At 34.8% G+C, this 26,438-nt stretch overlaps 1 protein-coding gene across 3 annotated transcripts in view; it reads right to left on the bottom strand.

Annotated features, from left to right (window-relative positions):
* LOC110038082 (protein CHROMATIN REMODELING 20) overlaps window positions 1-26,438 on the bottom strand; it is an 88,984-nt gene that overhangs the window by 16,066 nt on the left and 46,480 nt on the right. For 2 of the 3 annotated variants that reach the window (XM_020742844.1, XM_020742845.1), the window contains exons 16-25: window positions 26,294-26,435; window positions 24,478-24,627; window positions 24,341-24,396; window positions 23,687-23,993; window positions 23,211-23,349; window positions 5,058-5,104; window positions 4,427-4,662; window positions 3,185-3,388; window positions 2,702-2,780; window positions 2,022-2,269 (exon numbers count right to left, since the gene is read on the bottom strand). In XM_020742844.1, coding sequence (XP_020598503.1) covers window positions 2,022-2,269; window positions 2,702-2,780; window positions 3,185-3,388; window positions 4,427-4,662; window positions 5,058-5,104; window positions 23,211-23,349; window positions 23,687-23,993; window positions 24,341-24,396; window positions 24,478-24,627; window positions 26,294-26,435 — 1,608 coding nt within the window. Of the gene's footprint in view, window positions 1-2,021; window positions 2,270-2,701; window positions 2,781-3,184; window positions 3,389-4,426; window positions 4,663-5,057; window positions 5,105-22,427; window positions 22,497-23,210; window positions 23,350-23,686; window positions 23,994-24,340; window positions 24,397-24,477; window positions 24,628-26,293; window positions 26,436-26,438 lie in introns of those variants that run through there. The other variant, XM_020742846.1, reaches the window with a different exon arrangement.

The following is a 26,438-nucleotide window of genomic DNA, read 5'->3' as shown; positions in this document are numbered from 1 at the left end:
ATCCGATCATTTTTCTTTTTAACGAATTTAAACGTTTTAGACCGATACATTCATGATTTTATTTTAAGCTTCACTAATTTGACTTGGTTTTAAAAAAAATGGATCGGTCTCATTTTCGTTCGTTTTGTTTTCTTTTTTTAACGGTCAAGTTAAAAATGAGAATTTCCGATTTAATTATATTCAAAAATGATTCACAGTCTTAAGGGGAAAGAGAAAAAGAGAGAAAATTAAAAATAAGATTTGGATCTTCGAGGTGATAAAACCTAAAGGGGGATAGAATAGTGAACCATCCACCATTCCCTTTGCATATGAAAGATGAAACTTTAGGGATTGGAAGAAAGTGAGAGTTTAGATAACAATTAAGGACATGGATTGAAAAGATTAGTAGACCTGCACTTAAGTCCTTTAAGTTTGGAATAAACCTACATCCAATTGTTCTAATTAGATTTGAAGCACACTTCAAAACCCTTTTGCCAAAGCTATAGGTTTATCCCTTAGGTTTTAGGAGTCTGGTGGTGAGTTAAGCTTAATCTAAAGAGGTTTGAGGGTTAGTTGAAAGACACTTAGTTGAAATTAGACACTTCAGAACATCCCAGGTTCAAACTAAAAGTGTAGGCATCCTAAATCTTAGGAGCACACCTTAAGAGAGAGTTTATCATCCTAATTTTCAAATAATCCTAAGATGTCAGACATCTGACCCCAGTTTATGAGATAACTAGGATACTAGGCACGATGGTGCACTAGATTGTGATTCATGACAGATTTAATTAGATCAAATAATGAAATTCTTACCTTAACTTGACCAAAACTGAAACCCAATATTCCGGGAATTGAGTTTGTCTTACACTCAAATCCTCCTGGCAATTGGGGGCATTTCAATATCACATATAAATTTTCTATATTTGGTCTTTTATATGTGATATTGTATTTCATTTTATTTGTTTATCTTTTTCCTACGATTTACCTGTTTCTGTTAAATCCTTTTTCAGGTCATACTTTCCTCTTTTACACAGCGCATAATAGCTAAACTTAAATGATCAATGACCCTATCATTTTATTTGTTTATCTTTTTCCTACGATTTACCTGTTTCTGTTAAGTCCTTTTTCAGGTCATACTTTCCTCTTTTACACAGCGCATAATATCTAAACTTAAATGATCAATGAACCTACCAGGTGTACAGGTTTAATTTATATTACAGCATTTTATTTTCCTAGCATGTTACATTGTTTTCGTAGCCTGTTATATTATTTTTTCAGCATATTATATTGTCTTTTCTCTTTTCTGTACAGTACATTGTTACTTTGCTTTCACACTGCATGTTTAGTTACTTTGATATGCTATGCCTTAGTATAGAATAACCTAGTGATTAAGAGCATTTTCAAAATTAAAACTAAACCAGGAGGTGCTACTACGAGAAGCTTGGAATTATAAACTAAACCAGGAGATGCTAAAATTAAAACTAAACCAGGAGGTGCTACTACGAGTAAAATTAAAATGTTACATTTAGAGGTGCTAAAATTAAAATGTTACATTTAAAAATAAAAAAGGTTATATTTATATTTAAATTATTTTCAAAATCATAAAATCATCAAATCACCTCTTTCAAATCACAAAGTTTAAGTGAAGGTTAAAAAAAAGAAAACGGCCGACATTTGGACAAATAAAATTGAGGCCAGATAATGCGGAGTTTATAATTGAGATAGCACAGATATAGTAGCGACATTTACATGCATACAACATAATTCTCATATATTTACATATCTAACGCCTAAACGAAAATATATACATACATACACTCAACTCTTTAACATCACATCAAAAATATTACTATCATTATCATTTTATAACTAAAATACAGCTCCTAATGCATAATAAATTATTACAAGGCGGGTGTTAGACATGTAAATATATAAGAATTATGCAGAATGCATGTAAATTTCCCGATTTAGTAATGCTGAAAAAAATGCAACTGAAGCAAAGTTTGAGAACGATGTGATTAAATAACAAAATCTTAATTTACCGGGGCTGATGTTTGCTGAGTAAGCTTTCCATAATCTTATCAGAGTGGGAAACACCAGGAAGAGAGTTCTGTTGGGAACGTTTAAGTTTAGCTTGATTAAGCAAAACCATTTTCCCTTCTTTTTCTTCATGAATATCAAGATTTTCATCATCTCCGAATTCAAAGAGATGAAGAATCTCCTCTTTCGACATGGTTCGATGTATCTGTTGCCGGTCGACAACCCGAGCGGCAAGCCCTTCCTTTGTCACCTATTTCAAAGCAACAAACTATAGCAAGTTATCTTTGGAACTAATTATTACCAAATTTTTAAGCACATACCAACCAATTTGTATGTATTTACAAATCTAACATATAATATTTTATTTGTTACATTTATGTTACCGAAATCTTTCATGTCACATAAAAAATACGACTTTTTTAACTTATAAGTAGAATACACCCTTTAACGCATAGATAAAGCGGTGTTTATGTAAGAATTGAAAGAGTTGAAGTTTAAGTGTTAGATATGTAAATAGATAAAAATTGAGTGGTATGTATGTAAATTTTCCATATTATTATCATCACCAACCTTATCCCAACTACTGGGGGTCAAACTTAATAAATCTTCATTTTCCATCATTTATATTGAGCATGAGTTTTCCTAGGATTCCAAGTAAGAAAAAACGAACACAGGATCGTACCTGTCTCTTGTAGATCTTTTCTTCCATGGCGCCATGTGCCAATAACCGGTAAGCATAAACAGGTTTATTTTGCCCATATCTACAAAGATTTAGAATGGATAACATGAAGATATCGAACAATAGTGGAGCAAGGCATAGTGCCAATATTTAAAGGGGCCTTTTCATACATAGACCAATTCTTACGTATTTATATGTCTAACACCTAAACATAGCACTTTTGGTTCTTTAACCTATGCATGAAAAGCTGCATTTCACTTTTAAAAAATGGTTATGATGCACTCAAATCTTTAATATCACAAAAAAATAGTATTATTATCACTTTTTAAAAGTAAAATAAAGCTTTTCTTGCATAGGTTTAAAGCACCGAAGGTGCCATGTATGTACATATGAAAGTTTAGGTGTGAGATGTGTACATACATAAGAATTGTGTACTAAGTATGTAAATTTTCCATATTTAAATGTAAATCATTGTTCAGGGCATGCCTCCAAACACGAAATATGGCTTGAAGATCATAAGTTGGATTCCATGAACCATCGACGAGGATAACTCGATTAGCGGCATGAAGGTTTATTCCCAGAGATCCAGCTCGAGTAGATATTAGTGTGCATTTTACCCTTGTATTTGTCGGCTCGTTGAATCTCTCAACAAGCTTTTGCCTCTCTAAACCATCGGTTCTTCCATCTAACCTGTTCAGCGTGTGTACTCAGTCGACTCTAAAAAGTATTAATTCTAAACCAAAAATAACATTATTTTTTAAAGAGAATGTACATGAAGAAGCATAAGCAAGCAAATATGCCCATTATTTCATTTAATGTTAAAACACGACTCTAAAAAAATAAAGAAAAAAGATAACGGCCAGCTCAAAATCAACTTTGAGGCAGCTATAGTCATTTGTAACGGGCATCGCATACATTTCACACAACTCTTAAGTATGTAAATATCTACCACGTAACATTTATATTTAGGTTCACATCGCTCAAACTTCGAATATCACATAAAAAAATATCACAATCACCGTCTTTTTAAAAGTGAAGTACACCTTTTAATGCACATGTTTATGATACCAAGGTTTTATAAGTGTAAATATAAAAATTTTGGTATTAGATATGAAAATACATAAGAATTGTGTGGTATGTATGTAAATTTTCCGATTGTTAAAGTAGGGCTGCTGTAAGAAAATAACTTTTTTTAATAGCTATCGTAGGAAAAATAATTCCTCTCCATTTCATTTTTTTATTATTATTTTTTTTAATTATTATTTTTCTGAAAAGGAAAAGTCAGACGTTTACTTACAATTAGTTGAGAAACATTAACCAAATGTAAGTGTGCAAAACAGTGAAAAACTGCCCCCCAAACAAACTTTTAACCATTTGTATAGGTTAGCAGAAAATAAAATAAATAATAACGGAATTCTAATTAAAATGGTAAGAAAAAATATACTACATTCTAAATTCACAAACAAACAAGAAAAGGGGTCATTTACATAAATACCATCTAATCCCAATGTATTTACATATCTAACACCTAAAATTTACTTTTTCACATTTGTACCACCCAAATCTTTCAATGCGCATCAAATATACCATCATTTTAACTTTAAAAAAAGTAAAATACATATTTTTAGGCATAAATAAAGTTGCATATATTTAGGAACTGAAGTTTAAGTGTTAGATATGTAAGTACAAAAGAATTGAGTGGTATTTATATAAATCTTCCAAACATACCTATACCAATCCTTGCCTTGTTTCCAATATTTCCCTTCTGATCCTTTTCGGGGTAATTTTGATAAGAAATGTTCAATCAGATCGAGTGTCGTCAAGCTTTGGCTAAACACTAATGCCTTATCACCAATTTTCGAACTCATTGATAGGATATCAAGAAGTATAACCATTTTACCACTGTATTCAACTTCCTTGTACATCTTATCATTAAGAAGATCTTTCCACCACCACTCACTCTCCTGCAAAAACAAGATGGTAAGAAATGAAGGTGTTTAATAGGAATGAGTGAAAAAGATTTGTTTTAATAAAAGGAAGACTTACATACATACTACTCAATTCCAATATATTTACATATCTTAACACCTGAACTTCAAGTTTTACATGTATGTCATCTTACGTATACATGAAAAGGTGTATTTCACTTTTTAAAAGTTAAACTAGTAGCATTTTTTATGTCATGTGAATAATTTGGGTAGCATAAATGTAAAAAGTAAAGTATAGCTGTTAGGTGTGTAAATACATAGGAATTTGGTGGTATGTATATAAATGCCCCATAATAATAATGATTAAAGGTTGAGATTACTCTTGATAGTGATTGACACAGAAAAATCAAGCATAGCATAAGTTTCCATACCTCATGATTCAATTTAGGCATAAAATTATTCTTGCACTTCAGCTTTTCTGTTAATCACAAAATATAATCAATCACTTGCTTATAGTATAAATTAAATAACAGAACAGTGCATAATCAAGCTCATGAAAAAGTTGAATCTTCATAAATGAAATTTCACCAAGTTCTATTAAAACCAAGTGTATGTAATATGACAGTAAATCAAATATTCATGAAAAGGCTGAATTGAGTGTCAATTTAACAAAGCTGAATCCTATAATCATGAGTTAAATTTTGATTAAATGATCAAAATAGTTTCCCCAATATTCGTATGTGGCCAGAGAATCACATTTCTCCAATTAAATACCTTATCTAATACAAAATGGATAGAAAATGATCTCTCATATAGAATTTTTAATACAAAATTGATCTTAGTTTACAAATGATTGCAATTTTGCCACTAAGAAACCATTTCAGATTACTTTTGTATAGTCAGTGGCAAAATCAAACAAACATGATACGCTGCAACTAAATTAGCCCCATATAAATAATTGAGAAATTATTTAGGATTTAACCCGTTAAAATTTTCTCCAACTTCAACCAAATCCTCTTCGTATTTATCTTCCTAAAACATGCATTCAGTACATTATGTAAGAAATCGTAAGGCTTTACATCTTGATAACATTAAGATCAAATTTCGCTCCCCTCTCCCTTGCTTTGGTTTCATCCCTCAAAAACATGAGAAAGTTATAGATAACCCATACTGCTTCCTCCTGCCCCTCTTTAATTGCTTCTACATTCACGCTTCTATTTTGTCTCATTCAACTAATCACCGCAAATGTGTGTTTTCAGTGTATCTCTATGGTTCTAATTTAATGATTGAGAAATATACAAACATACCATGAAATTCTTATGTATTTACATATCTAAACCCGAAGTTTGATATTTACATTTATAACATTTTGATAATACAAACATGTGCATGAAAGATTCACTTTTAAAAAGGTAATAATAGTGATATTTTTGATGTGATGTTGAAGATTTGAGAGGTTTGGATGGAAATATCAAAGTTTAGGTGCTAGATATGTAAAAGTATAATAATTGTGTGGGGTATGTATGTGAATGACCCTTAATGATTATGCCAATATAACTTTTGAGCTCACAAAATAGCACAGCTCAATGTTAATTAAAAAAGCACAATCATTTAGATGAAACTTAAATCCGTATCAAATAAAACCCGTGACACCCATAAACCAGTCCAAGTACAATTTCAATAAGCTGACCAAAAACAGCTTATAATATTGATTTTTTTAGCACGAAACTAAACCACGTAATAATCGTAAATAATAATAATAATAATAATAATAATAATAGACTTGATAGTTCGGTTCAAAACCATCTAAACGGTTTCATCTTTATGAGACAAACTTTCCATTCGAACCAGACAATGAGAAGCAAGTGGATACAGAGAAAGTAGTGAGCAGGGAGAAAGAGGAGCGACGGCTTTGAAACCTCGAAGTAAAGATGATACAATTTTTTTGGCTCAGGAGATGAGTGCATCGGCATCCACCGAGTGTGTCGAGGGTGTGGAGGCGAACAACGACAACGCTTGGATGTATGGGAGGCTTTGATGCCACAGTTGTTCACCCAACGTAAAAAGGAAGAGAAGACGTGTGCGAGATGCTGCACTACGGGTTCGGAATGTAGAGATGAGGCTAAAGTCGAGTGGGGTTTTCCCTCTTGTGTGTGTCCTATGATGAGGAGAAGGGAGATGGCTTGTGGTAGAAGGGAGCGAGTCGCATGTTGGAGTGCCGAGTCATTGAGGCAAGGATTATAGGTTTTATGTTTTAATAATGTAAATGGTTTGATTTATTTAAGAAAATAATATTAAATTAATTTTAAGTTTTATCAAACAATATTGATGATTATAATTGATTGAACAATCAAATTAAATGATTCGAAGAGATAAAAATTGGCGATTATGCAAAAGAAGAAGAGATGTAGTGAAAAAAGTTTAGGGGTAATTTTTCTTTGAAGATTTTAAATATTTAATTAAAAATTATTAATTATTAATTATTTTTTGATGGATTATGTGAGAAATTAAATATTTTGATTTGATCAGATCAATATAATTGGAAGAGGCATTCAAAGAAAGAACAATTAAAGAAATTTGTTAGTTCAAAAATTTAAACGAATCTATTTTATTGAGGTCTTAGTTTCCTACTCCCTGGAACCTAAAATTTAACCTTAGGAGTTCCTTGTTGACCATCTTAGTAGACTGGTAATGGAGCCCATCTCCCGTAGAACTTCAAACCACTTTTTGACATGTTTTGTGAAGAACTCGCATGAGTGATTCCAAGCACTCAACTCCTAGTTGCAAGGGCTAAGGACCAACATGTAGAGAGCCCGAAAATGAGTTCCTACACAATCAGAAGGCCTTAGGTGAACCCTCCGTGACTCAGCAACGCACTCACTACATGCACGAAGTTGACACATTTTTTTGGCTCGACCGTCGGTGAACTTGTCTGGACGACCCCGGATGACGAACGGACTGTGCCGGCGCGTCCGAAGCGTCGAACTTGGTTAGAAATGACACCCATATCACTATGTTTATGCACTTGCACAAACAACATGAAAATCGATGCACATTTTTTTAATTAGCGGGACGCGGGCCCGGGCTCAACCCAGGTTCGACTCGGGCAAGGCACCAACTCACCTAAATTTGAATTTCAAATTTCAAACTTCAAATAAATTAAATATAATCAGGTGGTAATTTTATTTCCAACCTCCCTGCTAATGGAAGTCCACCAATTGCTTCAAGTAACGGCTCCTTTCATTAATTCGGCCCCGCTCCTTTCTAAAAGAACGCTTGCCTTCTTCCTCTGGCTTTGGGCCTCACGCAAAGAAGCCGCTCCTCTTCTTTTCCTCTGCACCGAATACTCCGGATTCGCTTCTCCCGCTCGTCGATTCTCCTCCTCCACCGAATACTCCGGATTCGCTTCTCCCGCTCGTAGATTCTCCTCCTCCCCGCACCAAAATTCGCTCCCCCCTCTGCACCGAAAACCTTCCGCCACTCCCTTTCTTGTGCTCGAGACCCTTCGGACTCCCTCTTGCTCCTCACGCTCGATCCCAAACACCCCTTCCTCCACACAACGAAGCCGCTCGCCTTTTCCTCGCTCGACATCAAAGCTCCCCTCGACACCGAAACCCCGAGCTACTCGCCCAGAAACCTTTGTCCCTCTCTCGGCATCCTCCTTCGCCCCCGCTCCTCCTCTGCGACCCGAAAGTTGCTGCTCCTCGATTCTTCTTTTCGTTCGTTCGCCCTACCTCCTTCCCCACGTCAAAACTCTCCCTGCATTGGACTCCTTACTTCTGCACTAGAGTCCACCGCTCGATCCCACTCCCGCTCGCCTCAGCTCCTCCTCTTCACTGCGCCGAAGCTCGGTTCCTCAACAAATTCTTCCTCCCTGTTCTCGACAAATCCCGCTCGCCTTCTCCCCTCTCGGCACCAGAACTTGTTTCGCCTTTCCCGCTCGGCTGGTCTCCTCTTCACTGCGCCGAAGACCCCTGCCTCCCGCTCGGTCCTTTCGCTCGATCAAAACCCCAGCTACCCGCTCCTTCGTCTTTCGATCGTCCAAACTGCAGGATTCCGAAGACTGTTTCTCTATCGTGAACAAACGGTTTCCATTTCTAAGCATCTCAAAACAGGTTTCAATGGTTTATCTTGCTTCTTTTATTCCCCCAACATTGCTAATCGATTTTATTATTCATGATAGCTATTCTAAGATGCTTATGATTAGCTCAAAATTTCCAGTCACTTTGTAATTATTAGCATGCATGAGTAATTTCACATCCCGTGAACGTATTCATATTTAATGAATTGGACCCACTGTTCAATGCATCGAATTTTCGAAATCTGCCATGGGATGTTCATGTGGTACTTGGGTATTGAAAACTTTCCCAAGTAAATTTGTTCTCTCCTGATCTTGATAGAAATCTGTTAAATTTAATCGTGAAATACTTTCCTTCACCTTCAAAATTTAGGCTCCATGCTCTAATGCCATTGCTGAAAGCTTCTTGTGTGAACTCATCTCTGATCTGTATGGAACATTGTCACTTGATGGAGAAGGAAGTTTTTAATTGAAGTTGAATGAGGAATTTGTTGATGAATATGTTTATGAAGTTTACAGTTATTAACTTAGCTCGTGAATTGTTTAATGAAATGTATTATCTTTTACAATACACATAAACTACTTGTTGAATTGGAAGTTTTAGAATGCATGGATGTTGTTTTGAGCCTTATAAACTTGCGATTTTGGAAGAATAAAATGCAGCTTTGGCCATACATGCTTATTAATTTTGGAGAATTATAAACACTATTATTATAAACACTTTGGAGAATTATAAACACTATTTTGATTATACGTTATTGCTGATTTTAAATACTCCGTTCTTGGTTCATGTTTCAAGCACTTAAATGCAATATTGTGAGGTTCCAATGACCATTTACATGCTGATCTTAAATATTTTGTTGCTGGTTATATGTTTCAAGCACTTAAATGCAAACATTGTGAGGTTCCAATGACAATTTATTTGTTGATCTTAAATACTCATTTGTTGATTGCGTGCTTCGAGCACTCTAAAGGGAATACTACGAGGCTCGAGATGACCGTTATTCCAGGGCTTGAAAGCTTCTTTGCAGGTCTATATTCTTTTATTTCCGAATGCCTCCCTTGGGGGTTGTTTTACCTGTTGTTTGGTGGGTTTAAACATTGCAATTTTTAGGGCTTTGTTTACCGATTCACGTACTATTTTAAAGGCAATTTGTTAACTTATTTTGGAGAGTTTACACGCTATTTTGGACTGGATTTCCTAGCTAATTTTGGGACATTTAAAATTGATGAGAGCAGTTTGAGAATTTTAAAATTACTGTTTTAGGGCTGATTTTGAGAGTTTTGTCTATTGTTTTGGGGATGATTTTGATAGCTTTATTTACTGTTTTGGTACTGAATTTTGAGAGTTTTGTCTATTGTTTTAGGGCTGATTTTGAGAGCTTTGTCTGCTGTTTTGGAGGCATTAAACCTATCATTTGCGGGGTTGTTTTAATCAATGTTTTGAGGAATTTTATGGGCTAATTTTGAGGCAATCTACGCACTATTTTGGCGAGATTTATGTAGTTTTTAAGTGTTGATTTACATCGGTTTAGAATTGGTTTTACGGACCCCTTTTTGCCCACTGTTTTGGGTTTCAATTGATTGTTATTTAAACGCAATTGATTGTTATTTAAACTGATTGTTATTTAAACGCTTTTAGGTCGATCCGCTCATTGTTTTCCCCCTTGACTTTACTAGTTTTGGAAGTGAGTCTACCTCATCCTTCTTTCGTTCTACTTCTTTTAATGATTAAATCAAAAATGGTAATTTCTGATTTAATTACTTGGAGGACACTTACAAATATTTGAGGATTAGTTGAAAAAACACTTAATTGGGATATAACACTTTAAATCACTTTAAGCACAAGTTAAAGTGTAGGCTTCCTAGATTTTAGGAGCATACCCTAGGTGAGAGTCCATCCACCTAATTTTCAGCATATGCTTCCTAGATTTTAGGAGCACACCCTAGGTGAGAGTCCATTCACCTAATTCTCAGCATAAATTTTTTAGATTTTAGGAGCACACCCTAGGTGAGTGGTCATCCACCTAATTTTTGAATAAATAACGAAACTTGGCACTTGACACCTGATTCACAAATTGATTAAGACACTAGACATGAGGATGCACCGAGGCGTAGTCTATGCTTCCTTAATTAAATTAACAGTGGAATTCCCGCAATGACTTAACCTACAATGAAACCCAGTGCACCGGGATTTGAGCTTGGATATTACACTCAAATTCTTCTGGTAATTGGAGAAATTTGTTAGCGCCACATATGGATCATCGGACTAGGATAAGTCTAGGGTCTAGGTGGTGAGGGCAATGACGACATTGTTTATGTGTGCTTAAATGAGGGATACAAAGTGGGATTATTAGAATAGTATCTCCTACCTCAAGGATCTTCAATAAGAAAGAGGAAAGGATCCATGATATTATTCGTCAACTCTTGTTAGGATCGTTGCCCCCGACACTCTTAGGTTGTTAGTAGTTCTAGCACGATTAGAGTGACTAGCCTGTGGAATACACTACTTTATAAAATATTTACAAAAATAAAACAAAAATCTCTTTTGCATATCAGAAAGAACTTTTACATAAAATAGACTTATACAACAACTTTTGCATTAAAATCAAAGAATTTTTCTATGAAAATTTATAAAGGTTCACAGCTAATCACTTGGAATGGGGTTAAGAACTGTCCTCCGTAGATTGTCGGGATGATAACTCTTGTTCAAGATTGGGAAGCACACAGTCGAGCTCTGAGCCCTCAATTCTACTAATATCTTACACTCAGTCCCGGTCTTTCATATGTGGCTAAGCGTTTCTTTTACTTGTGATTTCTATGACTCGTTTTTTTTTTACTTTCGTGCTGGGTTTTCTCGTCTTGTTTATTTTTCTTGCAAGTTTAGTTAAAACTGATGCAAATCTTATTATTCTCGCAAATATTAATCACGCATCAGTAGCAGATGTCTAAGTACGCTTTTACAGTTTATCTACAACATTTTTTACTTTATTGCATTTTATTTTTCAAGTAACTTTTATTTACGTGCAATTTGTTTATTCTTCATGTAAAACTAAAATCGAAACAAAACAAAACCAAAAATTGACACCAAAACTGTAAAACATAAATCACCAAACTCAAACACTTAAACCCTGGAGCTATCGTGACGGCAGAAGATTCGGAGCTAAATTCGGGCAGCAGGACGAGGAACTCAGACCGAGCAACAAGAGGATCTTCTTCAGCAATCTCTTTCCGAGTCTAAATAATAACCCATAGGACTTCGAGGTAGTTCGCTTAGCGCGACGTAAATCCTCACCCTCTTTTAGGCCCCTGCACATGTTGTGCAGCATAAGACCTAACTCACCTTAGGTTCCGAGGTTGGTTTCGAGGTTGTCGTCCAGAATGACGTAAAACCTCTTATCTCTGCGGGCTATTTGCATAATCGAGTATTATGCAAATGTAAGTCTCAAACAATAAAATTGACAGAATTAAACACTTAAATAACATCGTCTCTAAAACTCAGTCACACATTAGGATAGTTTGGGAAGTCACTGAGGTTTTCTCCTCAGAATCTGTGACATCCCCTACCTGTTCCTTTCTTTGGACTCGTGAAATAATTGTTCCTACTGGAGCTACTCTCACTTGTATTTCCACGTTCTACCGTAAAAACCTAAACTTTGAAATCTTGAAGGCTAGTACATTTAATCATTATCGAGAGTTTTCTCAAGTGATCCAGTCATTTGAGATGTAATAAACTATACGGGTCTTGCCTCTGGCCCTCTATAGGGAATTTGGAACTCAGGTAAAATAAACCATATTTAATATTTCTATTAGATAGACTCTATAGGGAATTTGGAACTCAGGTAAAATAAACTATATTTAATATTTCTATTAGATAGGGGAACTTGTCGGTCACATATAAAAGGTTCGCAGACCAAACGGATGTCATAAATCTCTTAGTTTGCAAGATTTGGTCTATCGCCGATATCTATACTTATCTTTCGGGAAAGTGTACTATTCGCGGTATCGGACACGATTATGCAAATAATTGGACGAATGAGATCTATTTTATCTAATTTTTCAAAAATTAAAACATACTACTTTCAAAACCCAAACTATATATCTATTATATTAAATAAAATTTCAAAAATTATTCACATATTCATATTTTCAAAAAATCAAAAAGTTGACCGACAACATAACATTATTTTGCAGACATAAAGCATGATATAACAAATTAAATATGAATCAAAATAGATTATTTGATATAACATAGGTGAGGAAAAATTGCAAATAAGAAGGGATTTTGATGCACAGTTGATTTTATTGCAACTAATTGAATTTGATACAAACTTGAGTGTGAATTGGTTATCTAGTCATTTCACAGCTATAGAGTGTGATAAGATAGTTAAAATTAATATACTTGAAGAGAGATTAAATTTTGTTGTGATAGAGATTTGGCATTAATCACATTTTTTAATGCTTTCAAGTAATTAAATTGTGGAAATCAAAATTTTCTTGCACAATTGAAAAATACTACTAAGGATATGCAATTATTGAATGAAATTTCAAATATCCAAAATATTTTCTAGATGATTTTTCAGGATTAACACTAGTGAGGTAGATAAACTTCACTATTAATTGTCAAGTTCAGAGTCAATATCCAAAGCACTATACAAAATGACAGTTAAAGAGTTGCATTAGTTGAAAAATCAACTACAAGAATTATTGGATAAAGGGAATATCAGGCCTAGCGCATCATCTTAGGAAGCTCCAATATTATTTGAAAAGAAAAAGGATAGGAGTGTCAGAATATGCATTGATTATAGAGAATTGAATAAACTCATGGTTCATGTTTTAAAAAAAAACTGATCTGAGATCAAATTATTGTCAGCTGAAGATTAAAGAAGATAATAAAACAAAAATAATATTCAGGACACTATGAATTTGTGACTACGCCATTTGAATTGACTAATACTCCAATAGTATTTAAGGGTCTAATTAATAGAATTGTCAAACAATTCTTGAATAAAGTAGTAATAGTTTAAATAAATGACAATTTGGTGTATTTAAAAAATGAAAACAATCACTCGGATCTTCAGGCCTGTTCTCTAAGCTTTGAAGGAGAACAAGTTATAAGAAAAATTTTGTAGGTATGAATTCTCATTGAACAATATCTTTTTAATGGCATATAATCAAAGGAAATGGTACACTTGTGGATTAGAATAAGATCACGACAATTGGAAATTGACCCAGACCTACTGCAATTACAAAAATCAAGAGTTTTCTAATTCTTGCTAGCTGTTACAGGAGATTGTGGAAAGATTCTTTATGATTGTTTTTATTCCATTATCTCAATTGATACAGAAGACATTAAAATTTGAATAGATAAATTGTCGGTAAGATGGATTCTGGAAGTTGAAAACTTGTTTAAAAAATGCCCCAATTCTGGCTATTTCTTTAAAAACATATAGGTTTAAAATTTACAATGATGACTCGAGGGATTGGAATGTATTGCCTATGCAACATCAAAATATTACTGCTTATGCTTCAAGACAATTAAGGAATCATGAAAAAAAAATTATTCTACACATGACTTGAACTTCGCAGGAGTTGTGTTTGCACTTAAAATCTAGAGGCATTACTTGTATAAGGTCAGATGTGAGGTGTTTACATATCATGACAGTTTAAAATATATACACTCGGAAAGAATTGAACCTGCGACAGAGTTAATGGAAAAAATTTACTAAGTGATATTCAATATCATCCGAAAAAGGCAAATGTGGTTGTAAATGCGCTGAAAAGGGAGACATTAGGTGATTTAAATTGGTTGATTACTCAACAAGAGTAATTAATCAAAGAAATGGAATAGATGATGCTACTTAGAAAATTCGGTTGATCTATGATGATTAAAGATTGTGAAAGATACACAAAAAAATGCTGTATTGTTAAGCACATGTCAATTTATTTTAAAATTAGATAATTTATTTTTATTAAGGTCAATTTATTGAAGAGTGTGCAATATTTTGGAAAGTCAAGAAAGTTAAGTCCAAGATATGTTAGTCCCTACAATATTATAAAAAGATTAGAAAGGTGGCTTACAGATTGGCTCTACCACCTCACATGCAGAGAATACACAATATTTATTATATTCCTTCACCTAGAAATTAAATTGCAAATGAATTAAATAGAGTCATTGTAGACTCAGTTGACATACAACCTTATTTGACATATATAAAAGAGACTAAGAGAGTATTGAATTATGATGTTAAAAAACTTCATAATAGAGGGATTCCATTTGTAAAGATTCTTTGAAAGCATGTGTTGAAAAAAGATGTCACTTTGGAGAAATTTCAAATATGCATGAAAGATATGCATAGTTATTTAAGTAAGGTATGTTTATTTTCATTATAATTTTAAAAAATTGAAGATAATTTTTTTAAGGATAGGAGACTGTCATAATTGTAAAATAATAATATTAATTATTATTATTATTATTATTATTATTATTATTATTATTATAAACTTGATAAGTGAGCTCAAAACCGTATCAACAATTTCTTCTTTAGGAGAAGCATTCCACTCAGAACAAAATAATGAGAAGCAAGGAGATACAGAGAGAGCGGTGAGCAAGGAGGATGAGGAGCGAAGGTTTAAAACTTAGAAGTGAAGATGTTGCTTTTGGACTCAAGAGACAAGATCATCGGCATTGTTCATGTGTGTCGAGTGTGTGGAGACAGATGATGACATCACTTGCATGTGCGGCAGGCTTCGACACAAGAGGTGACCTATTGCCAAAAGGAAGAAGAAAGGCGAGTGTGAGAAGTGATGCTGCGAGTTCGGAATTAGGAGATGACGTCAAAATTGAGTGGGCTTTTCCCCCCTTGCATGCACCCTATGTTGGGTAGAAGGCAAGCGGCTATCTGGGGAGTTTGAATGCGAGAAGAGGAGTCGATCGAGCAACTCTGATAGAGGTAGAAAATAGCGAGCTGCATGCTAGAGTGCCATACCAAGTTGTATAACAGTAAAAAGCAAGCAAAGTTGAGCCTTTAAGGAGGTAAGGGTTATAGGTATTATGTTTTAATTATGTAAATGGATTGATTATTTAAATAAATATTTTTAAATTAATTTTAGATTTTACCAATAAATATTAGTGATTATAATTAATCAGGCAATAAAATTAAAGGATTCGAAGAAATCAAAATTGGCGATTGGTCAAAAGAAGAAATAATTGAAGTATATTTATGAGTATTTTTATTTTGGTGTTTTACATAAATAATTGAATATTATTAATGATTATTTTATGGATTATTGCCAAAATTAAATGTTTTGATCAAGGAGATTAGTATAAATATAAGAGGTGTCAAGGGAAGAACAATCAAAGAAATTTATCTTTGGTATGTTGTTAATTCAAAAAATTTATGCAAAATAATTTATCAAAATATAAATGAAATTATTAATTTAAGCTATAAAGTAACTTTAATTTTTGGACAAAGTATGATATAACAAATTAAATTATGGAGGAAATTAGATTATTTGATATAATATTATGATTCACACTATAGGTATCAAATAAAAGAGGAAACTAAAAATTCAGGGTGACTAAAATCATTACCATAGTCAAGATGAGTAAGAACTATTTTGTTACATTAAAATCAGTTTCATTTACATTAAAAAAATTTCATTTATTCTTACACATTAAAAGCACTTGTATAATTGAAAGAAAATAAGTGAAAATAAATTATTGTTTTATGACTTCAATTCTTTCCCTTTTTATTCTGCTTTTACTGATTCAAAAAAATTAAAATAATTATAAATAAAGAAATCAATATTAAGTCTGTAAGGAGTCATCCCCTTATGATACTAGCTAGGAATGTTATTATACTCTTCCACGTCAAATGTAAAAAAAATGGTAAAAGATAGGTCTTTATGATACAAAATGATAAAGATTATATCCTTTTAAGATATAAAATAGTAAAAGGGGTGATAAAAGTTATACCTTATGATACAAATTTATAAAGGATGTACATTTATTGATATTAGTAATTTTATATAAGCCAGAAATTAAAAATATAATAAACTGAAAACAAATAACAATAGGAAATACTAAGCAATAGGGAAACCTACGGGACCAAAATTAATGGTCATTAATATCCCATGCAGTCTCACCGTCTCCCCAAAATACAAGTTAGCTACATGTAATGCCTCCAGTGTCATGCGACAAGAAATAAAATGAATCATCTTTAAAAACATGCTTATGACTGTCATCACTGAATCCTTACCCCAATATATCCTAGGAAGGCCTACAATGAAACTCATACAAACATCAAACCATGGAGCCTCTGATACTGGTAACGGTGTGTATAGCCTTGTATTCTGCGCCTTGATTTTTGCTAGGTAACAAACTCTGCACTACCTAACATACCCTCAGCATCCTTCGTCGGTCTAGGCCAGAAAAATGTTCTCTCACAAGTGTGAGGATCTTATCTCTGCCAAAATAATCTATTAATCCCCCACTGTGACTCTCTTGTATGATGGACTCTCATAATGAACATCTAGGAACATAATTTGTTATGATGGAACAAGTAGATATCATATCTATGGTATTTCTCTGTAGGCCTCTCCTGACACTAATCCCAAATCTCTAGAATTCATCATCTGCCTCATATAGCTCCTTCACCAAGTCAAATGCTACAATTCTAACCCGCATGGAGATGACTTAACTTCTCATTGAAGAAAGCTATGGGATGCACTCCCTGGCTCAATACTGCTCCAATCCACACATTAGAAGCATCACATTCCACCTCAAAGAACTGACTAAAATCTGGTAATGCTAACACACTGATTCACCTAACCTTCTTCGGAATGTCAAAGTTAGACTAAGCGGTCTCTGTCCACTAAAACTTCTCTCCTTTCAAGAGCTCTGTCATGAGAGGTATAATGGTGTTGAAGCTATTGATGAATGTCCTATAAGAGAATGCTAGCCTCAAAAATTACTTCGGCTTTATAAAGGATTGTGGGAGTGTCCAACTCACAAAAAACTTTACCTTCATAGCGTCAATCTAAATGCCTGCACCAAATACAATATAACCTCAAAAAACAAACATATGTTCTCATGAAGAGACACTTCTTCATGTGAGCATATAACCACTCCAATCGAAGAACGTCAAAGACCATCCTCAGATGCTACGAGTCCTCGGATATGTTGCAAAATAGGATGTCATCAAAGTACACAACTACAGAATTTCTAATGTATGCCCTGAACACATGATTCAACAGTCTAATGGTTGTATTAGGAACGGTCCAAAGGGCATGACTGTCTACTCATACAAACCATCTCTGGTCTTAAAATCAACCTTTCATTCATCCCTCGGCCCATCTTGATCTGGTGATATCCATGGTGCAAGTCAATCTTGGAAAAGATTATAGCTCCATGCAATTGATCCGAAAAATAATCCAGGCAAGGTAATAACAAATCTGTACTTGATGGTGATCTTATTATTAGCATGGCTATCAATACACATCCTCCATGAACCATGCTTCTTAGGCACCATCAAAGCAAGAGCGACACATGCATTGATGCTCTCCCCACCAACCCTCCAGCAGTAAGGTCTTGTACCTACAATTGCAACTCCTCATACTCAACTGGTCTCAATATGTAAGCAAGCCTGTTAGGTAATCGGTCCAGAGATGAGGACTATATCATATTAAATCTCTCTAAATGGTGGTAGTCCCTCTGGTAAGCTGTTAGTCATGGCATCTTAAAAGTAGTTTAGTAGCGGCTATACCATCTCTAGTAACTCTATCTCCTCCTCAGTCCCCTCTAGGATGACTATGATCATCACCAATGGAGCCTCCTGCATTTACTGCAAAAAGTTGGCGCATAGACCACAGTCTCCAACTTCTTCAGCTGATGGGCAAAAGAAATATGTGTGTATCCTCCTTCATGAATGAGGTGCTCTTGAACCTATAATGTTAAGTGTTGCGATCAAACTATCATGGTCTCCACAAAAAAATATGACAATCATCAATTGACACATCACACCATACCTACTCTTGTAGTTGCTCCAAAATAAGGAACTCTACCAAACATCGCTGATCCAAATGCGTCTCATTCAAATTGTTCAACCAGGCCAAAGCATAGAGTTGAGAATGTTTAAGAGCAGCCAAGTCTAGCTTCTTCACCATAAGGGTAGAAACTATATTTTCACAACTCCATCAATAATAAGATTGCATACATTCCCTCTCACAGTACACGTGGTGCAAAAGATGTTATATCTCAACGAAAGAGTGATCTCCATTTGGTTCAATCTGTAGAGTCGTACTCACAACTAGCATGTCATTCTCAGCTACATGGAGTCGATACTCCCTGCCCTTCTACTTCCTCACTCACTTCCTCAATTGTACCCTCCTCCATAAGGAAATACACTGCTAGTAGGCCAATAAAAAGCAATGTGTCCATATTCATGACACCTAAAGCACTTCTTGGTTGGAACTGTGTTGGGTGGCTACTCCTCTCAGGCTTCTTCCCACTCCGATCCGCTTTGTCATCCCTCTGACTAGCCTTCACACCTCTCCATGTGTGCTACTATTGATACCTCCAGCTGTGGGTGTCAATTTGAATGAAGGTCGGTGTATGCTCTGCTCCGATGTCTCTCCACCTTCAGTGTCAAAGTATGAGCATTGCCCAACGACCAATAAGGTTATAGCTATACAACATGGTTGATGACTAACTTCAGGCCTCCAAAATATTTGGTTGTGTTTGCATCTGGCTCTATCAGCTCACATTTCATAATGAATTGCTTAAACTCTATTGGAACTCAACTCACAACTCTCTCTGCTGTAGGTGGTGGAGCTTCAAGAACATGTCCCAACGGTAATGTGGAGGTAAGTACTTTCTCTGCATCTCTTTCTTCATCTTTTCTCATATATTAATCTTGTTGCTACCTTCTCTCTACTTCACTCTCTTCCGATTCTCCCACCAAAGTGAGAAGGCATTATTTATTTTTATGGTAGCATATTTCACTATTCTATAAGCTAGCATCTCCTTGTACTCAAAAAATCTCCTGCAGTCTGCAACCAATTCATTGTCCCCTCAAAATTTGGTATGTCTACCTTTACTCTCATATCGTCATGCCCTCCAAAAGATACTCTATCTCTCAAATTACTCTGATAGTGAACCTTAAAGCGTAGTGGCTAGTCCTCCTCTCCACTAGAATAATCGTTATGGAAGGCATTGACATTTATCCCCTCTTCTGTGAGCATCTATATCACAAGCAATGGTGATATCACTATTGGTCCAACCCTCAACAAGCCTTTGCAGAAGTCAAATGATTTCCAAATGTATCTCCTCCATGGAAAGATCCCTATTAGTATTCAGTACATGTCTCCTCAGTGTCATGGTTAAGATTTAAGTTAAGGGTGGAAAAAAAAGTGTTGTGGGTGGTTTAGGGTGGAGAAAAAAAATTAGGTTTCTGATTTGAAAAATCAGGAAGGAGGAAGGGTTTTGGGTGGGGTTTAAGTTAGTTATTTATAAAAATCGGTAACCCTATGATAAGGCTAAGAATAGGCTAGCTTTGATGTCAAATGATACAGAAATCGATATGGAAATAATGTGAGGAGAAATACAACACAACTACTAGCAATTTTATAAAAGGCAAAAATTGAATATACAACAAACTGACAACAAATAACAATGGGAAACACAAAGGATTGGGGTGTTGGTGATGTTGGTTAGGGTTTAGACCTTTGGGGTGGTGGCAAGGAGGCGGTAGCAAGTTAGAAGAGGAAAAAAAACTATAAGTTTCTTGTTTTATGTGATGCGTCAGCAGGCAAACAATATTGGGGTCTTGGAGCAATGCGGGAAAGGATAAAGAAAAAGTAAAAAAAAAACACGACATAAAAATCAAGATACAACCAAAGCACCACTTAGAACTCTATGATATAGTCTGTAGAGTAAGAATGAGATGATGACGGCTGTCCCAAAGGAAATCACAAAAAAAAACTAAACACCAATAAAAGCAAATGTATATTCTTAGACAACTAGGAGTGGGCTCACTCTTAAAAAAATGTGACACTCCCAAGACTAGAGGGTCGGTTGGCTATCAATAACCCTGGACTGAACCCAACCCAAGTAAATAAAAGTTGGCTTGGTTTGGCTCTATTTCTCCTTTTTTATAAGGTCGTTTAAACTGAGAATTTTAAAATATGGTGTTTTAAAGTTCAGCTTTTTAAAGCTGAAGTACTATTTGGAGAATGGTTTCGCCTTTCTGCGTTCCTTCAATTCTTTTTCGTAGGAGGGGAAGGAGTTGGTCGTGAAAGAAAATCTCGTCAGCGGTGGAGAGGTCGAATTTCCAGAGAGTGGTGGGTTTGGTGAGCTTGAGAGGGGCGTTGATGAAGGAAAAATCTTCTCATGCATCAAGCCATTGGTGTATTCTCGTCCATAGCTCGCTCGTTCTCTTCGTCAGAAGGAAGAAGGAAAACCACCGGGGTATATCTACTGCCAAGTAGATCTAGCAATTTGATCTCGAACACCTTGGACGTTCTGATGAGCATCAATTGTTTGATTTGTGGTTTGGATTCTGTATGATCGAGTTTTGAGGAAGGATGGAGTAGATCCAGCGAGCTTACAACGGTCGGAATGCGACGGTAGTGGGAAACAGGATGTCATTAGGTACCTTTAGGAGCCTCTCCAGTGAGTTGCAGTCGAAGCAATAGTTGAAAGAGGCAAGTACAGCGGCGTTAAAGACGGAAGACTAAGAAAGAAATTTTCAAAATAATGAAACACTGCTAAGAAACATCGGAACAAAGTTCCCATGTCGCGTCCTCAAAACGAAGATAAATGTCGTTCCGGTCAACGCATTTTCGGAGAAATCGGCCAGCAAAAATAACGGCCTACGTTGTCTCGACATTCGCTGGAATGTAACGGAGGTACAACGCGCTTTCAAACTGACCTTAAGACGCCTCATATCATGACTTAAAAGGAAAAAGGGAATAAAAAAATATATTTGATTAAAAGGACAAAAAAGTAACTGGTTAAGATGACTTAATAAATTGTTTTATAAAATGAAAAATGTAAAGCTTAATTTATAGATTCATCAGCATATTCATTTGACCATCCATCTTAGGCATTTGACCATTCATCTTAGGCATTTGCATAAAGATTTAATACTTAATAAAGTGATAATTATTCACCATGCTCATTAAATTTAACATGTTATTCATTAGTTTTTTTTTTCAGAAAAAGCTTTGTTGAACTGATATAGGAGTGAGTTTGTTCATAAGAGAAAATGAACTGTTATAAATATGTAGTTTGTTTGAGTTACATGTTTGGTCACTTCTTATATTACTTATTTCGTTGTATCAAGTTGAATAGTCATATGTATTTTATTAGAGAATGTTTACTTATATATTGGGGATTAATGTCTCTTTTTATTTGAATATTATTCTGGAATAACATTATCTTTAAAAATATTTCAATTTTTTATGCATAGATTTATAACAGCAAAGTGTTATAAATGGGAAAACCAAACTTTAGGTTTTAGATATGTAAATTCATAAGAATTGTGTGGGACGAGTGCAAATTTCACAAACTTTACTTAGTGCATCAATCGTCCATAAATATCCAATGGACTTTATTACATCACATTCAGTTTTCCGTTTATTTACAGAAAAAAAAAACATATCATACTCCCACAAATTTTTCAAGGCATGTTTTTAAGCAACAGATTGATAATTTGAAACACCTAGAAATTATTTATGCCCGTGGAAAATGAGATGAAAGTAATAACCCCTCAAGGAGACATCCCATGAACTGCGGACAAAAAATGCAAAACTTCACCTATAAGAAATCAAGCTCAATAATTTACAAAGCAAAGGCTAAACTGCTTGCAACCAATGAAATCATTCCATAATTGCAGTTTTTGATTAAAAGCAGATTAGATTTATAAAATATAAATTATGAACATGAGCCAAAATATCAACTGGAACTAGGGGAATAAATAAGTCGAGCCGAGCTCGAGCCATCCTTGACTTGAGCTTAAGCTTGATTAATGAATCAAATTTGAGCTCAACCTCGAGATGAATTCTACGTCTTTGAGTCGGCTCAGGAGCCTACGTTTTTATTTCGAAAGTGGGAGAATAATATTCATCCAAGTAAGTCTTATAATAAAATGACAGATGAAAAACAATTAAGAGATAAATAATAACAAATTACTTGATATAAAATATTAAATACTATTATTAAGCTTTTTAATAATTAAATTATTAAATCATGAACTTTCATGTATTTTAATTAAATTTTATATTAATATTTTTTTAAATAAGCCAGTTCACAAGCTAACGACTAGAGTTGGGATCAGCATGAGCTTGGCTAGTTGGCTCATTGAGCTCAGCTCACGAGTCACTTATCGAGCCGAGCCCAAGCCTGATCACGAGTCAGTTTAGCTCAATTAAATCCCTTAGCTCCAGCACTATGCTTTGTAAGAATGCAATTTCGCAAATAGAAGAGTTGGACGTTATGTGCTACCTCCATTGTTTATGTCGCTCTGTTCCACATTCTCATCACTCGATGATTCATCAACAATGAAATTTTCAACGGCATCCTCTCGCTTTAAGCCATCTTTGTGCTCTTTCGCCAATTGCAATAGCCCGGGATGATTCCATATCTTAATAAACGTGTGCATTCCACTGAATGTCAGCTTAACTTAAAAATTCAAGGGAGATTTACGTAAAAACTACAGAAATCTTGTGTCTTTACATATCAAACACCCAAAATTTGATAACACCTTGGTGTCCTATGCATGAAAAATGTGAATTTCATTATTAAAAATGCACTCATGGTAGTATTTTTGATCTGATGTTAGAGATTTGAGTGGCATGCATGTAAAAGTGGCATGCATGTAAATGTTTAGGTGTTAGATATGCAAATACATAAGAATTGTGTTGTATGTGTATGTAAATGCCCCTAACTTCAAAGCAGTAGACTGGAAATGGGCCTTGTACCTGAGCGAGAGTCTGATAGGCTACAAAGAAACCAGTGCGCCTCCTTCCTTGGTCGAAAGAAACTTTGTTTACAGTAAATCCATGCAAATCTAAGAATCTTCTGTACAACTTTCTTTGCAATGGAGAAAGCTTTACGGTAATTACAAAAACAGTCTTTGGAGGTAGATCTTTCTTAACCACATTCATGTCCATTCGTTGGACAAATCCTTTAAGCTGTTCATATAAAATATGTGATCTTTGGTTCATAATTTTTACATCAAGTGCAGTAGAATTTGTGTGTTGCCCATTCTCGATGGGATTCTGAAACCTGCATACAACGTTAAATCAGAAATTGAAGAGCACAAACAAATAACATCATATAGTCAAATTCAATAAATGATAAAGGAAAGAGAAGTGTCAAAATAGTCCCAACTCATTTTAGAGATCCATTTTAATCATAGAGTATAAAAAAGTGTCAATTTAGCCTCCAAACTCTTTCAATGGGATCTCAGATATTCCTCTCCGGCGATTATTTCAGCCCATATTAAAAATTACAGGACGAATTTGACATTTTCATAAACTTTGGGACTAAAATGACCCCATAAAATGGTCAAGGGATTATTTTGACACTCTACTCGATAAAAAAATTTAAAAAAATTGAAGCATCATATATACCGGTTCTGGAATTCATGACTACTACCCAGAAATCCTTCTCTTACAAAATCAACCATCTGTTCTTCCAAACAGAACAAATTTCTTATTAATGATAAAATAGAGTTATGTTTCTAGTGCAAAATGGGAAATTTTCTTACACAATAATATTCCATCAGATTGTTCTGCAGGGGAGATCCCGTTAAAGCAATTCTTCTTTGTGTCCGCACTTGTTTCAAAGCAAGGGTTATATCCGCCCTTTTGTTCTTGATCATATGGGCCTCATCACAAACCAGAAAATCTGGTCCATACTAAAGGAAAAAAATTTCTATTTTAATAAAAATAAGGAAATCCCAGCAGCACATTGACATTACTTCTTATTGATTGAAGAAAAAACTTATTCAACATCACACACAAAATTCAATGCCAGAAAGCACCATGGAATTATATTTAGAGAAATTTACCTAAGTAGCACACAATTCTTCTGTATTGGCATATCTCACACCTACACTTCAATGTTCACATACATGGCAATTTGGTATTTTAAACTTATGCCTGAAAAGGTGTATTCTTTTAAAAAGTGGCAATAGTGCTATTTTTTATGTGATTTTAAAGATTTGAGTGATGTGTGTAAATATGAAAGTTTAGGTGTGAGGTAAATACATAAGAATGTGATGTGTATGTTAGTATGTCAATGCCTTTTATCTGCTATATAGTGTGAGATCAGGAAATGAGCAGCATGATAGAAATGTTCTCACATGCATATTATATGAATCTTGATGGCATAATGAGTGCTTACTCCTAGCTATTAATCATAATTACATTGGTTAACTTTAGTTTATGGTTTAGTTGTCATTGTTGATCTCCATTTTGGATTAAGTTCAATCTCACCCTTGATAGACTAGGATTTTCAGCCTAGAGCATTAGGACCAGCCTCATCTAACCCTACAAAGAAACCAACTAGTTGACTTAGCCCAATCTAGTTTGGTTAGTTCATACAGAAATGTCTAATAAGACTTTCCATAGCTAGCCTTAGCCAATAAATTAAATTTTGGCAACTGATTCAATCCATTAACTTAAAGAAACAAACCATATTGGTCAAAGGGACCAAGCAAACTTTGTTAGTTCAACACAGCTCAGATAAGTTACCCATTTGGTTCCTATTGATCTGGTTAATCAACCTAGCTCCATGGCCTAACCCATTTGGTTCATATTGATCACAGTACTCAACCTACTCAGCCTAATCAACACACCCAAATAGCAAACCCAAAACCAATATTGGGCATAATCTAAGACCAAACTTTGACCTGGCTGGGCTCAAGCCTTGGTGAACCCTTAATCACCCATGAAATTAAAAGCCCGGTCTGTTGAACTTAAAGATGGTCAAAATGAAACTCTCGAGCTTGACCCTTAGATGGCTTAGCCCAATCTGGCTGGAAAAGCTAGCCAAGGGATATCCTTAGAACCTAATCAAATTAACCAGGCCTAAACCAACTTACATTGGACCTGATAGAGCTAAAATGCGCCCTAAAGGGACTCAATATGGCCTAGTAAATCTATCCTACTCCTAGCCTAACCAAAACCCAGATTAGTATGAATCAATTAAAGTTGTTGATCAGCTTATCCATTGGCTTCCTTCAACATGGCCTGATGTACTCAGTACATGGCTCAACTCAATTGAATCCAAAGCTATAAATGAATTTGAGCTTGAACCTAATGTGTCGACCCAAATCCAATGCAAATTACTCGAAAAGCTCAAATTCGCTTAAAATGTTGGCATCGCCCGCCTTCTTCTCACAATAGGCAGATTCAATCGTGTAAATCACTAACACCATAGGCTGTTCTGGACATTCTTTGCCTATATATAATGATATCATGTATGGAATGATAGATCATTTTTAATTTTTATTGAAATAACTACCCAAATATACAAATTGAACTGAATAAAAGAAATGAATTTAAATTTGATAAACATACTTGCAAAGCATAGCAAATTTCAGTAGCAATATTCCTATCCTTCACATGTCGTCCAAAAGATAAGTTTCGGAAAGCAGCATATCCTATCAGAAAAATGCCACCCTTAGTTCTCCACTTCGCAAGTAGTTCTGATCTTCTCTCTCTA

This window comes from Phalaenopsis equestris, unplaced genomic scaffold (genome assembly GCF_001263595.1).
Source record: "Phalaenopsis equestris unplaced genomic scaffold, ASM126359v1 Scaffold230250, whole genome shotgun sequence".
In the NCBI taxonomy this organism is placed as follows: Eukaryota; Viridiplantae; Streptophyta; class Magnoliopsida; order Asparagales; family Orchidaceae; genus Phalaenopsis; species Phalaenopsis equestris.
Note: the sequence above shows the minus strand (reverse complement) of the source record. Positions and strands in the feature narration are given on the sequence as shown.